The sequence below is a fragment of the Camponotus floridanus genome, unplaced genomic scaffold (genome assembly GCF_003227725.1).
Source record: "Camponotus floridanus strain SB8 unplaced genomic scaffold, Cflo_v7.5 scaffold3, whole genome shotgun sequence".
Lineage (NCBI taxonomy): Eukaryota > Metazoa > Arthropoda > Insecta > Hymenoptera > Formicidae > Camponotus > Camponotus floridanus.
Genome location: NW_020229436.1, coordinates 7,028,924 through 7,045,225, shown reverse-complemented (window position 1 = coordinate 7,045,225; position 16,302 = coordinate 7,028,924). Strand labels below are relative to the sequence as shown.

The window sequence follows — 16,302 nt, the reverse complement described above, 5'->3', positions numbered from 1 at the left end:
ATTCCATGTAAGATGGGCGTAGGCTTGGCCATTACCATGCACTATAGATGCATTTTCTCTCCGAGAGCGACTGGAGTAGATCTATTCGCGAGAAGATCTAACGTGGCAAACTGGACCGACAAGACCCTCATCTTTTTCTGTTGACCCTAACTGTAACAGACTGTAATTGCAGCTGTCTATGCATGCGAGGGAAGTAACTTTCATCGCTTACTTCTAATATCCTTTTTTTAGCTTCTATATATTTTTTATCGCGAAAGCTATTTATTTTTGTTATAAAGATTCTTATAGTAATTTCTTTGATATATAATGAGAAATATAAATTTTATTTTAGAATAAATAATAGTATAATAAGATAATTTAATATTTAAATAAGAATTTTTCTTTTTATAATATAATAATTATAACGAATATTATGCTAATAATACTTCTGACAAAATCTGCTTTATTTTTTATAATAACATTACAACTGTTAATATTTGATTATAATATTTGACACAATTAATTAATTAGGAAATCAAGAGAATTTCAAAACAGGAATATACATCAAAAATAAAAACGCAGGATTTTAATATTTTCGAACATATATGTAATTCATTTTCTTTATTTGATTAATGTAGAAACAAGTTCTTTTTTTTGTATAAATGAAAACTTTCACCGTTGAAGCTATCAAAGTTTATCAGATAATTAAGTTAGTCAATCGGAAAATAAGAAGAAATATCTATTAGATATCGATTCGTTGTACATTTTTATTTATAAAATAAATAATTAATAAATATAATTAATTAATATAAATAATTAATTAATATAAATAGTTTAAATACTTAATGTAAATAAATTAAATAATTAATATAATGAAAAACCATGTTAAATGAACGGTTTTCAGATTGATCCTCTTATCAAAGATTTATCAGAAGTAATTAATTATTACTTGTCATAACAGTTAAATTTCAATTTTTGCTGTGTTGTACTTAAAAAAAAAGAAAAATGTTATAAAGAGAGTCAGTTAACTGGATTTTTTACTCGGAGAGCAGAAAACAGTCTGTATCTGTAGGTCACGCTGTAACAGACACCAGAGTGACACCTTGTTCCACTTAATGACGATACCGCTCCGACGACTTTTTAAGTCCGTTTAATTAATTCCCAACGGCAAAGTATGACAGGTCGGTCGTTCTTCTTCCGGATTCCATGCGGTCGTTCAATAACATTTATATTTTATCATATGCAGGATTCGTGCATTTGTGTGTGTGTGTGTGTGTGTGTGTGTGTGTGTGTGTGTGTGTGTGTGTGTGTGTGTGTGTGTGTGTGTGATATGAGTGACCTCTTTATTTCTTCTATCATAAAAATATTCGGCAGATTTTAATTCGGCTATTTAAACATATATTGCAAACATTTCATGATATTAGTCTTCTTCTAAAAAGACTTATGTTAGTGTTTTTATAAAATGCATTCTTTATATTTCGAATTTTTTATCAAAAAAGTTGAATGACAAAGAATATATAATATACATAATCTTCGCAAAATAATGCAATAACAATTAATAAATATAAATCGAAGACGAATATATATCTATATGTGTATAAAACTTGATACGTACTTCGATTATAGGGGGGATATAACTTTCGCTTGATAATATAGTGTAACACATATTACACGTATTACATTGCTCCGGCAAGATCAAGATTTATATAATATATTTATAATTAGTATCCAAGTATTCCTTTAATAAACGGAATTATTAATATATTTAATCAATTAAAAAATATTATAATAAATTTATTATATAAAATTTATTATAAAATTAATTAATATAAAATTTATAAAAAATTTATTATAAAATTCATTTATAAATATATTAAATATATTAAATAAATATATTAAATTAATTTATAAATATATTAATATAATAAATATATATTTATATGTATTTAATATTATATATTTAATATATTATTTAATATATTAATAAATTAATTTTAGAATAAATTTTTATAAATTTTATATTAATTAATTTTATAGTAAATTTTAATATATATATAAATTATTCGTGCATCTTAATCACGATTCAAGAAGCTTGCGATCGAGAAATTCTTCTGTTTTTTTCGTTTTTCACGCGTTAATTTTGTTGATTGATGGATTTTTGAATTTACGAATTCATATATTCAAAACTTTGCATAGGAATCTTTGTGATTCAATATCACACGTTTACGCTTATTATTATCATGATTAACCTAGTTTTTTAAGAGTATAATGCGCATATTAAACACAAAGAGAGATAGATTATGGCCATGACACATCTTTTTTTATCGATAGATATTTTTCCTGCGGAAGACAGAATCTCTTACGTAATAAACGCAACCGCAATTCCGTCTTACGTTATCCAGAAAGCTATCGTGATACAAAACCGCGTTCGCACGGATATTATAAGCATTATACGCGTTTTACGTTCCCTTTTGATCATCCGTTTTTCTCAGAAATACAGGTTCTATTTTACGTAAGATCATAGAGACGGCGCAAGATGATAGGTATCACGTGCATAAATTAATCCTTTGTTACACACAGTGTAGTTTTAAGGCAAAATGCTTCACATCTCTGTGCTTTCTATACCGTGAGAAGTGGCTCGAAGGAGATGCGCGGATACATAAATCGTAGACACATTTTATATTTTGTTAACTTATTCTTTGTATAATTACCACTTACTATTGTTTGCAAAATAAGTTCCTTAAGTAACAGATACAGTTATGAGGTGATATCTTCGTTACTTTCTCCGATATGTACAATCAATGAGAATTATAATAGCAATAGTATCTTTAATATCTTCTCGAAGTTACAAGAGGTAAAGGAAAATTTTTTGAACATTTTGTACATGTATTGTTATAAAAATAAAAACAAAAAGTAATTAAGCTCTCTGTAAATTCAAAATTAAAGTGATTAAGTAGACGTAGAGAGCTAAAGATCAATATCAATAATATAGATTAGTTAAAGAATATATATATTAATAATTCATAATTACAAGTTTAGAAAAAACCAGATATAACATATAGATATTTAAGATATGTGCGGACGTTTCAACTTATTTTTAAGTCATCTTCAGCGCAAAGTTTGTATCAATAATCACTTTAATATAAAAATAAAATTCCGAAAACAACAGGAATGAATTTCGAAGTAATAAAAAAATTATCATCATAGATGATCTTTTCTTTATCATGCAATCCTTGTTCGAAAAATTTTTCTCTAATGGTTTCAAAAATGTCAAGGGAATTCCTCATTGAACGGCAAATTCTTACACGATTACAGCATCCTCATCTAATCCTCATCCCGTATCTCTCTCTATCATGTTATTTATAAAGAAGATGCACTGCTTTTTCCATTCTACTTTACCTATATATATCAGGTACACATGGACTGAAATTTTCAGAAGAATGCCATTTATTAATTAGGCAGTTAAATTCAATTTTTATAGTTTGATAATGTTTTACAGTGCAGCACACAATCGTGAAAGCTACTATTTTATGTATAGAAGCTATAAAACTTTTATAAGAAGCTAATATTTGTACAGGTTGACGCTATATTGATTTAAGAAGTTGATAAATAAAAATGTAATTTTATACTTATTTTCTTTCTCAATATAAAATCTCATACTGTATAAAGTTTTCACGTGTCCGTTTCAGCATATACTTCAATTCTGGAGAAGGATTTTTAATTTTATACAGAATAAAAAATGGCACATTTCCGAAATTACGGTGTTTTTGTTGGTAAAACAGATACGCTTGAAAGATTCTCATAAGTTAATTTTCATTGGTTCATTTTGCAAAAGACAAATGACTAATACAGTTATTTAATTACAAAATAGTTTTATTTTTTACATAATATAAAAAAAATTAAATATAATAATTGAAAAAATTAAATATAATTTTTTTAGACATATTATAAGATAAAGATATAAAGAGATAAATCTATTCTTCAACAAATGTAAATTATTCGTAATAATTTACTTGAGTGATTTCATTTCTCTGGCACGATTGCTTTTGACAGACATCTGTAATTATCATTTCTTTCGTTTTACTTCCCTGTTCCTGACGTTGCACAAGCATCCGGAAGCAGCGGCGTTCTGCCTCTTGATACATGACTTGATACACGTGTATCCGTTCAACACGTGTATCAGGTCAAGCGTGAATTTGACCCACTAGTACTACCGTCGTGCCTATCCTCACTATGAATTTTATTTTTCAGGATAGACAATGTTGTTTTGAAATGTAATAACGAATTAAAACTTGTACTTTTATAGCAGCAATTTTACAATAAGCATCCCATACATTATTCTCGTGTTCCAAAAGGAGCTGAACATTACACAGCGATCCATTAAATATTCATTGGATTCAATGTTCAGCTCTTTCTAGAGCGCAAGCATAATATATCCGAAATGTCATAGATTCAAACCATTTTTCGCTGAAGAGCTCTGTAAATTAAAAAAAATATTTCAATGATTAAAACCTATAAATTAGACTCAAAGTTTGCGCAGAATTTCGTTGATTGAATATAAACTAGGTATAAATGGACGAAGTGCTATTTAAAAATGATCGTGATGATAAATTTAATTGACATTGAAATGTTAAATTAAATTAAAACCTTGCGCGCGATATGAAAATTATTGAATCATCGAAGCCACATCTTATACTTTTTTTGCTTTATTCTTTGCGGCATTTTCTTATTTTCAATGCTGTTAGACACCCGTTAGCCTTCGTCTCTTTAGAATACAGAGAATACACGAATGTGAAGATTTACCTCGAGTCAGCCGTGGATTTAATCCATTCAAATACTCAAGACTTATCTTTTTTTCACGTAACCGAGACTAAAGCGGAGACTAAATTTCTGACACGATCTTTGACCGCAGAATTCATCAACGTTCTATGTTAAATTTTGCATCGAGGTAAAGCGAGGTCTGTTCATTTAAGTCTGTTCATTGAAAGATATATGTTGCCTATTAGTACCCATTTATGTTTCCTCTTCTCTCGAGAGTCAATTACAATACGCGACTTGTTGGCATTAATTCTCACAACTCGTAGATTGAGTTCTAACAAATTTATTGTCAATAAGAATACAAAGTCGCTATATTTTTACATTTGTATTTATAAATCACTTGGCTACAGCAATTTATTCTTGTACTTTTTTATTCTTTTTTTGCCTTTAGATGAACTCTGACTTTTGACAATATGTTTGAGAGAGACGTACGTTTTTCTTTTTTAACTCCCGCTGGCATGTAACATTTAGAAGTCAAGTGACTGGCGTGCCATCCTGAAAGATCTCTGGGATAATATTCTGTATTTTATTTATTCTTCGCGAAGACATTCCTCACTCGTGGATCTCGTGATGTTTTTCATTGACGGTCGCGCGATTACAGACTATGAAAATCACATTTCTTGTGGACTCTGTCTGCAGCGGTACTTGATTGCCTTTCGTTAAGAAGCCTCACTGGAGCGAACTGACCTAGTAAGATTGGTACGTGCAGAAAATAAAACGATTTACGTATCCATGAAAAATTCATACAAATAATTGCCATTAAATTGAATATATATTATTTTTAACATCATTTAATCGAAATCAATTGATAGTTGACTTCAATTGTATCCAATATAATTTTATCTACTGCCAACATATTATCTTCTCGAATTCATCTTCGTTATGTATCATTCAATCAGTTATAGAAATTTATCAAAATGATGAATTATTATTAATCATTTAGATTTCTATTAATTTCGTAATTCATTAGTTTCCATTAATAATTAAAGCGTATAATTTATTAAAAGAAGCAACATTATACATATATTATTTTCCGAAAAATGTGCTGTGTTTCCTGAATTTAGTATTTCGTAAACAAATTTGATTTTAATTTCAATCTTATCTCGATTGTTTCGAGATTGCCTCCCACATAAACCCAAGGATAAGCCAAGCGAATTATTTATTTAAATGAGGTCTTTCTTCCTTTTTACAATAAAAAGTTGCTTCTTAGATTTGAAAAAGAAATCTTCAAAAATTCTCTTTCGTCATCTTAAAATTATTTACAATTTTTAATGGTATATTTTATATATTTGAATATTATTGATTGTTAAATATTTTATTATAAATTGAAATCCACGTTTTAAATTTTAAATAAAACATTAAAATTATCCTTATTGTCCTCTAATATATTTGTGAAAGGATAATAGTATAGATACATTTCGAACCTATTATAAAATATTCGTTGTTGCGAGAGAACCGTTTATTTCCGTTCCACATAACAACGAATTATGATACGTTGCGTGTTACGTTACGCCCAACGTCGGCTCGTTAGTTCTTAATCTCATCGAAATCGGACCCTTCGATCTCTCGTCAAACCACGATGTCATTATGTATTCATCCAAATTACTCCAATTAACCGTTGCTGGAACAAATTGTGTTTTTTGCGATGAAAAAAAACAGTCGTCGTATCCCGTAGTTGTCCCTTATTATGTGAGATCAGCCGCTCGGATTTGAAAACCGGCATTTAAATGTGTCCGCAAAACATGACATTTCTACTTTGATTTGTGGTCTATATTCTCATTACTATTAGTGGTAAACGCGGGCAAACAATAATTCTATGAAGTCAGAGATGAACTACAAACTATAAAAGCGTAAGATAGCGTGTCGTAAATTATATTTTTAGAAAGAATAAATAAAATAAAAAATGTTTATGAAGAGAATAAATTTAAAACTGAAAAACTGCTGTAAAATATTATGTAACAATTTATTACTAAAAAATTATTATATGTATAAAATAATATTATGTTAAATTGTAAAAAATATTTTAATTTAAAACACATTGTTATGCAAAATAGTTATTTTAATTTCCGAAAATAATAATATATAAGGTGTCCCACATTTAATGAAACAGCCATTAATAGCAGATTTCTGAGATCATTTGGAGAAAAAAATTCTAATAAAATGTTGAGGAAGACTTCATAAAAATGTTCAAACTACTATCTACTGTCGCATCGAACTACAAACTATAAAAGCGTAAGATAGCGTGTCCTAAATTATATTTTTACAAAGAATAAATAAAATAAAAAATGTGTTTGTGAAGAATAAATTTAAAACTGAAAAACTGCTGTCAAATATTATGTAACAATTTATTACTGTAAAAAATTATTATACGTATAAAATAATATTATGTTAAACTGTAAAAAATATTTTAATTTAAAATACATTGTTATGCAAAGTAGTTATTTTAATTTCCGAAAATAATAATATATAGGGTGTCCCACACTTAATGAAGCAGCTGTTAATAGCAGATTTCTGAGATCGTTTGGAGAAAAAAATTCTAATAAAATTTTGAGGAAGACTTCATAAAAATGGTCACACTACTGTCTACTGTCGCATCGAAGACACAATCGCGCACACTGCAGAATCCCATTTTTTATTTCATATTGATCCCTCTATCGATATCGATATTATCGCGCGGGCCTTGATGCGCTTTATTCTTGAGCACAGGAGAACGTAACGCGGCAATTGGTAATATTTAATCTTTTGTAGCGCCGAAACTACATTTTCCTCAACATTTTGGCATTAAGATTTTCATTTCCAAATGATCTCAAGAATCCACCATTAACGGCTGATTCGTTAAGTCCGGGACACCCTGTATAATAATATATAATAATAATATATAATAAATTATAAAAATAACCATATTAAAAATTAAGAACTTATAACACTGAAAATTGAAAATTGAAAATAATATAAAATGAAGAAAATAAAAAATATGCTCGTGAGGAAAAAATAGAATGGAAAATATTGTTACGCAAATAAATTAAATCCTTTAATACACTCGTGTCCTAAATCGAGAAGGATCGTCAGTTCTGACCCAGTGAGGCCAAGCCCCTCTGTCCTCCCTCCCCCCTCCCCGGATCTTCTGTTTTCCGAGTGCTCGAGAAGCCGAGGATGAAAGAGGCTCACGGTGCATCAGCGCGGCGTAGGTCGCGACTTGACCCACAGTCTGAAACTGCGAGTACAAGTCTCTTCCCTCGCCGATTGCGAGTCATGGACGCGCCATGATTGCGCTGCACCCAGTGTTTGCTGTAGATAATTTCAAAATTATCTAGATAAAGATAAAGATAAAAACCCGTAAATTTATCTTAGATGAGAATAAGATGATTTTGCTTTTACTTAATCTAGATGAAAAATGAGATAATTATTGCGATAATCTAGATAATTATCTAGATATTTTTGTTTATTTTAGAAGACTATAAATATTTGTAAGAAATGTGACGCAGATTATAAATGGGATATTAAAATCATAAACACATATTCTTTCTCTTTTCCTAAAGAATATTTATATAATAGCAAAGAGGTATATAAATGATATGATAAATATTTATTTATTAATTTATATTTATAATATATTTTTATAATATATTAATAATATATATATAATAAATATAAAATAATAATAATAATAATAATAATAATAATAATAATATATTTATAATATATTAATAATAATAATAATATAAAAAATATATTTTAGATATTTTAGATAGATTTTTGGAAGCATGCCTGGAAAACTTTTTTGCATAATGGAAACGTCATCTTAGACAATTTTTAAATAAGATGACATATATTTTTCATCTAAGATAAAGATGAAGATACTTTGTATTTCTTCGTCTAGTTAAAGATAAAGATGAGCCATTTCTTTATCTAGATGATTATCTAGATAATTTTATCTAGATACCAGCAAACACTGGCTGCACCGTACCGCACCGGCCGAGAATGAAGACGGGGTCTCGTTGGAGAGGTAACCGAGAGAGGCGATGTGCACACGTGCACCTCGGGGCATTCGCGGGTTGGCAGTCGGCTCTTGAAAGCCGCTCGGTGAATGCCTCTCGCGGCCTCTCGCACGACGCGTTTTTCACCAAACTCTCGGTATCTTCCGGAGGTTCGTGTCCAAGGGAGGTGCTCCATCGAATGGGGGCCTCATGCGGGGGTGTGTAAATTTTTAACCGATTATTTTCACGATTAGCCGTGATGCCGTAGTGTTGAACGTTGACGCGAAACAGTGGTGGGAGGGGGAGAGAGAGAGTGAGAGAAGTGCGGGGCCGGTGCTAAGTGCGATTTTTAGCAAATGCTAATCGCTCCGATGTAGAGGAACTCGCTTTGTTTGCGGCGAGACGCCGCATGCATGATAAGATTGATGGCACAAACGGGATAAATGAATCCTACTAATTGTTGGAGAGAAAAAAAAAGAAATGAGAAGTATTAAATTTGATTAAATTCGATAAATTTGATTAATTTCGATTAAATTCGATAAATTTGATTAATTTCGATTAAATTTGAAATTATTTTTTGTTCCAATCTTCTTAGGCGAGAGCACTGCTGAATTATATTTAGTGTAGTTAAGGTTGCATGTGCCTATAACGTGTCCTACGTGTTGATGTGAGTAAAAAAAATCTCTCTGTAATTATTAAAGTAAAAATTCACTGGAAAAGACTAAGATATTGCAATGTCAAAATATTAATCAAATATATTAATTTATTGTTGTATCTTATAATTATTTATCATATATTCAATCAAATTATAGCCGTATATTATATAAATTTTGTTTAACTATGATAGAATATATTTTAAAACATTTGTAAATAGGATATATAAAATATAAAAAGTATGTACATTTATTATGATAATAATTATATAAAAAGTATGTACAAATATATTATAATACATATATATTATAATTATAATTATACATATATACATTATGATTATAATTATGCACATTATAAATGTGTACATACTTGTTATTATTCATGTAATATTGTGTAATCGGAAAAAAATCAAGAGTATACATGAAAAAGTGTAATAAAAATGTAATAACAATTGTACAAAAAATACCATCAATTGTTTTTACGTTAGTTTTTTGTGTTAGTGGGTCACTAAAATTTCCAACAACGATTTAAAAACCAGTAGCATGTTTTCTTGATGATGTCAATTCGATTCATCGATACTGTGGATGAAAGGTACCAAAATGATACCAAATTATTTTATTTTAGCCCCTAACTCTTATCTAAAGGTTTAAAATAAAAATGTACCACCCACTAGAAAATGTTCTCACAGAACACAGTGTTGATAACATTATTTCAAACTTTTGTGAGTAAACACTCTTTTAAAAAATCTTTTGAAGAATTAAAAATCTGAGAAATTAGTTTTTTCGAAAATATATTCATTAAAAGTTATAGAAACATAATAAAAATAATAAAGGTACTGCAACAATTAATTATTATTACTATTTATACAAGTTTGTCGAATTTTAATAAAGTTATTTTCTTTTATTTATCAAAATTAAACATTTTTAAAGTTTTTTTTATTATTCTTTTTATTTCTCAAAATTGAAATTTTTTATGTGAGGCATTTTTATATAAAATAGTTATAAAAAACAAAATTAAGCTAAATTACAGTCGATATAACTTTTATTTTTTGAAAAACTTAAAATCAAATATTAATTTTTATATACATTTTTATATACAAAATGGTTCATATAATTGTTCATCATTAATTTAATATTTCAAGAAATGCAAATGATTTTGCATATAAATAAGTTGTAAATGTATAAATTTTTTTCATTCTCGAGAAAATCAATTAAGGACATTTAAATCTATGTCAAGTTTGTCTTCTTACGACTCCTTTTACAGGAGAATCAATCTTGACATAGATGTAAAGATTCCTGAAATTTATAAAATTCTCTAGGAAATAATTAAAATTAATCGTGAAAAATTCTTAAGTAATTTTTACTATTTTTAATTAAATTATTGACAGTTACGTGGAGATATATACGCCCATACACAAATACACATAAAGTGTATTATAAATTGTGATATAAGTCAAAATAAAAGTGATTCTTCATGAAATATAAATAAAAAATATAGAATAAAATTTTTTTTCATACAAGACTTTGTTTTAGAGAAAATTGATTTCAAAAAATTCACCATATATTGTATATGTGCATCTGATTAAAATTCCTCTAAATTTGTTACAGATTTCTATAAAACTATTTTTGTTTGTACTATAAACAATTAAACAATTGTAAAATCAACTTATGTTTTTACTTTTTTTAATTTTTCAAGCCTTTCTTTGCATGACAAGAAAAGAGACTTTTTTAATAATTTGTAATTTAATGAAATAATATATTATATTATTTATTGCCTAACTTAAATCTAACATAAAATAATATTGTTCAAATGCGAATATAAATAATTATGTATAATAAAATTCAACTCTTATTAATTAAATGGATGCGCATTTGACAGATATTCAAAGTCGATTTTCTCAAAAATAAAGATTTAAATGAAAAAATTTTCTTATATATATTTATAACTTGTATTTATATGAAGAATCATCTGCATTTTTTTCTCCTACGATTTACAATATACCCTATAAAATTTTATAGGTAATAATATAAACATTATTACGAGATATTTTTATATCGAAATCAATCTTCAGGAGAAAATTTAAATACAAAATACAAATATATAAATATAGGCAAATATAGGCAAATATTTTCAACAAGAAATACAGTGATAGAATCAAAACAACATTTTTTTTTAGAAAAATTTACTTGTAAATTAAATTAAAAATTGTAAGAAAAAAAAAGATAAGCAGAATTATTAAAGTAAAAAACAAGAAATATTAAAATGGAAGAGAAAGTAGTAAATTGAAACACCTTTTTAATGCCTTGTAAATAGATTTTTATTAGAACGGAAAATATAACATTCTCACGTAAACGTCGTGAGTATAATTTATGGGTATTTTCCGGTAAGAGATCTTGATAAAAGTCGCGTCATAAAAGCGCATTTTAATTTCCCTTGCCATTCGAGGAAGTGCAGCGTGCATCCATTCTGTAAATGTTACTTTCGAGTCGTTGCCTCGTAATTACGAGTGTAAACACAATTGCACAGGCAATGTTAGTGATGTATTTGCAACGAACAACGCGTATTTACTGCAACGTAATTTAATGCAATAGTCGTTCATAATGAGTAAACAATCGGAACAGGAAGTGCAACCAGGGTAGAAATACATTAAAAAAAAATACATTAAAATTTGTAACTGAAATCTGAATAAATATTCATGTTTAAAATGAATATTTATTCTGTCGTTTGGATCGAGTGAGAAAATGTAAGAAAAAAAATAATGGAATATACAATGTATCTCAAAAAAATAATGGAATATACAATGTATCTCAAAAAACTAAATTGCGAATAATAAACCAAAGGCAAATCGTAAAAATCTGCTTGCAGATTTCTCCATTTGTAAGAGGATGTAAGTTATTACTTAAGTTGTTACACGACTCCGAGGCCCAAAGACCAGGGTCATGGCACACGAGAATCCCACGGCTTTCACGGCCGGTTATGCGATCAAACGTAATTCCTGCAACGAGAAAAAAGTTTCTTCTGAAAGAACTACATATCGTGCAAGTTCTCACTTGCAATGAACGATCAATTAAAATAAAAAAAAATCGCGTGTGATAAAGAAGACCTGTGCGGAAAACGCATGCAATACAATTAACGTGGACGTTAGAAATGTATAATATCATGCGAATAAAAAGTGTGGGGAAAACTATATAAAATTTTTCTCCTAAAAATTTCATATCGTGTATATGTGCTAAGTAAAATAAGACTCGACGACGAAATAATAATAATGGGAAACACGAGGTCGCAATCCTGTCGACGAAGCAAATCGCTCTACCTCCTCTACCTTATCAACCGAACGTGGAGCATCGTCGTAGATCATCGGAAGGATCAAGATCGATGCGACGTTTGCGATTACCAGCAGAACAGCCTGACGTTCGACAGGTAACATGAACACGCATATGCAATCAGTATACAAATAATATAGCATGTAAATAATAAAAGACGTATCTGTCATGAAAATTCTAGTAATGAAATAGTATCTTAATAATAAATGCACCAACGAAATTATTATTGAAAATGTCAATCATAATAAATTTTCATGACAATCAGGTGGGGATAACTAAAGAATGATGACAGTTCCTATCATTTTGACTGAAGATAACAATATGAATATTTTACTTTATCTAGTCTCTGTTTTATCATCGTAGTAGTGATCTTTTATAGCTGTTTCAAAGGATAACACAAATATTCGAATGTTTTATCTTATAAATTACTATTTTCACATATCGATGAAGTTACTATTAAAACAACTATGAATGAATTTTTGTAATTGTCAAGTGAGTCCGCGGAGATAATAAGAGAACAAATGAGATACTATTTTGATTATTTCTGCAAAGATAATTACACAAATTATTAAAAAAAATATATAATATATTTTAAAATATATATTAAAATATATATATTTTAAAATATATATATTTTAATTAAAATATATATTTTAATTTATCCAATTTTATTATTACAATAACGGATCTTTTATACATATACTGTATCAATAATAATACACTTTCTTGAGGATAAATATAAAAATATATAAAAATAATCACATTTTACTAAAACACTACGTAGTAAAAAATGTTAATTATAATATTTTCCACATGCCCCAGAAAGTCCACTCTAAATTTTAAGTTAAAATAACTCATTCATCGTATGTTACTTATTGACAAACTAAAAATGTTATGTAATGTTAAATAATTGACACAATACTTTACATTTATTTTTGTTATTGTGACTTTAAGTGTAATGTAAAAATAACATACAAATTAATTAAAAATTACATGAAAAAAATAGTTACAATAACTCGTAAGTTATGTTGAGAACGTTAACATATAATAGTAATTACTTTAATTTAAATTATTTGTAATAGAAACATTTGATTTTAGTAAATTTGATTATTCTTGTATGTCAAAGTTCAAGATTATTTGAAAATTCACTTTAACTTTTCTTAGAATGTTAAACTGACTTTGAGACATGTTGATTGTTTAAAATGATTATGTTAAAAATTGAATTATGTTAAAAATACTCAAAATAATATTCCATTTCTAAGAGACACATACAAAGTGTTAAGTTATAAAATTGAATGTAAATGAATATAAATGTAACACATGAAAACGTTATAAAAATAATAACATAGGTTGTATATTAATTTTACATTAAAGTACTAATTAAAACGTGGTAATAGAAGAAAATTTTAACATATGGACGTATAATTTTTTACTGTGTATAACTCTTATATTCTAATTATAAGATTAATAGTATAAAATTCTATTATTAATTCGATAATAATCAGTATTTTATTTTTAAGATTTATATATTAAATTATTTGAAAATTTTGTAGCGTTTTTTTAACAAATGACGTTAAAATAAACCATATATTTTAATTTGACTACTGCATCTGATAGTATATTTTATAAAGTAACATTTTTTAACATATATTTTTTATAACAAGAATGATTTACACTTGCTAAATTTTGGTAAGCTATTAATTGTTTAAAATGAAAATAAATAAAATATATTTTTATTTGATGAATATAATATTAATACTAGCACTTTGTGTGTACTGGGAAGTGATTTTATAATCTTGATGACATTATACACTTTTGAAAGAGCATATTAATGATGATTAGATGAAAATATTAATTATAATTAATATATTTTGAAAATTTATCCTAAAAATGAGAAAAAATGCTCACATTACATTAGATAAATAAACATTCAGGATAATATACAGCTTTCGATTTTCACAAGAAAACTGCAACAAACTTTCCAAACAATTCAATATCATATCTATTAAAAAAAGAGATATCTTATAAAAAAGATATCTCTCTATTTATACTTTTCTTAGTATTTACTTTTAAATTATCGATATCTGATAACGGTAGTATTTCTGCATGGATGTATGGTGTGTGTAACGAGTATAAACTGAACTTATTTTAACAAAATTATATTTATTTTGAAAAGCTAAATAACATGTGTAAAATATACATGTAAAAGTCTTCATAAATTATAAAGATACATAATTTCTCGACGCGTTTTCAGTGAAGTAAAACGTACTAGATAAATTTTATTCTATGGAAACCGACTACTAATTTTTGTCGCGCCTGTATCCGATAGGAAACTATCCGTAGAAACCGTTTCATCTTATGCCAAGCATTTCACCTACATCAATAATTCTAGTTTCAGTAATATGCGATATGGCAATACATGATACATCTTATGAAATAATATCATTTGCAATCGCGCTTGTCATATAATTTTTAAATGAGACTATTGTTTATATTTTAATTTTCTAATATATTTAATATCTAATAATTATATTTTAATCTTCAAATTTAATATTTAAATTTAAAGTTTAATAGATATTATTTCTTACAATGTTTGTTAACATAAAAAATATATATAATATCGTATAAAATCTGTAAATTTAGTATTTATATTTAGTATTTAAAATCTGTAAATTTAGTATTTATATTTAGTATTTATATTTTTTATAAAAAAACCTAGATTTTTTTAAAAATAAAAAGTTTCTAAAGATTTGATTTCGTGAAAAGATTTATTTAAAAATTTGCAATATATGCATACAGATAAAAGAATGAATTGGAAGTAGTGCCTGTAAAATTTCTTATTAAAAGTAACTATTGTAATATGGACTTAAATCAATTTTTTAATTTCGTTTTCTTTTATTCAACATATTCTTAATTTATTATAAATATTATTAACACCTTGTGTGTGTACACAATTCGATTATATATTAATAATAATCAATTCGATAGTTAATTATTTCAATCTTACACACATGATGCGTTTGATTAGATAACGGGTTTCTAATAATATTGATATCTAAATAATTAATTAAATATTGGTTAAATATTGATTATATTAAAAATATTTTAATTATATTGAATATATTGAGAATTATTGACGAATATTTGATTAATGTTGATTATCACATAAGTGCAAATATACTGCTAATATTACATATCAATTATAACACTAAGAAATTCATTAAAAAATAAAGTATTATTTTCTGTCATCTCGCATATTATGATAAAATCATCAGTGTTTGCCACATGCCCGGTTGATAAATTGATGTGATGAAATTCTTATGTTAAGAAAATGTGAATATATTTGTGATTTTATTTTAAAATTTTTCAAAAATAATTAGTTGCTAATTATAACAATTTTTAGTGAAACTTTTGATGTCATTTTTCTTCTTCATACTTTTTTCAAACTCAACAATAGATCGTGCATTCTTTTTCAGAAAAGAGGTATTGTTAAAATACAATAAAAAATTAATTTTAGCAAAATGTGTTTGAAGAAGAAATCAATATAT

General features: G+C 26.9%; 1 protein-coding gene across 4 annotated transcripts in view; it reads left to right on the top strand.

The window, feature by feature from the left end:
* The window catches only part of LOC105254338, a 75,704-nt gene that overhangs the window by 5,949 nt on the left and 53,453 nt on the right, over window positions 1-16,302 (top strand). The window contains exons 1-3 of one of the 4 annotated variants that reach the window (XM_020028464.2): window positions 8,875-9,261; window positions 9,370-9,441; window positions 12,297-12,851. The exons of 2 other annotated variants lie outside the window; for them this stretch is intronic. In XM_020028464.2, the coding sequence (XP_019884023.2) occupies window positions 12,697-12,851 (155 nt within the window). In that variant the 5' untranslated portion in view covers window positions 8,875-9,261; window positions 9,370-9,441; window positions 12,297-12,696. Of the gene's footprint in view, window positions 1-8,874; window positions 9,262-9,369; window positions 9,442-12,296; window positions 12,852-16,302 lie in introns of those variants that run through there. One more of the 4 variants, XM_011262955.3, reaches the window with a different exon arrangement.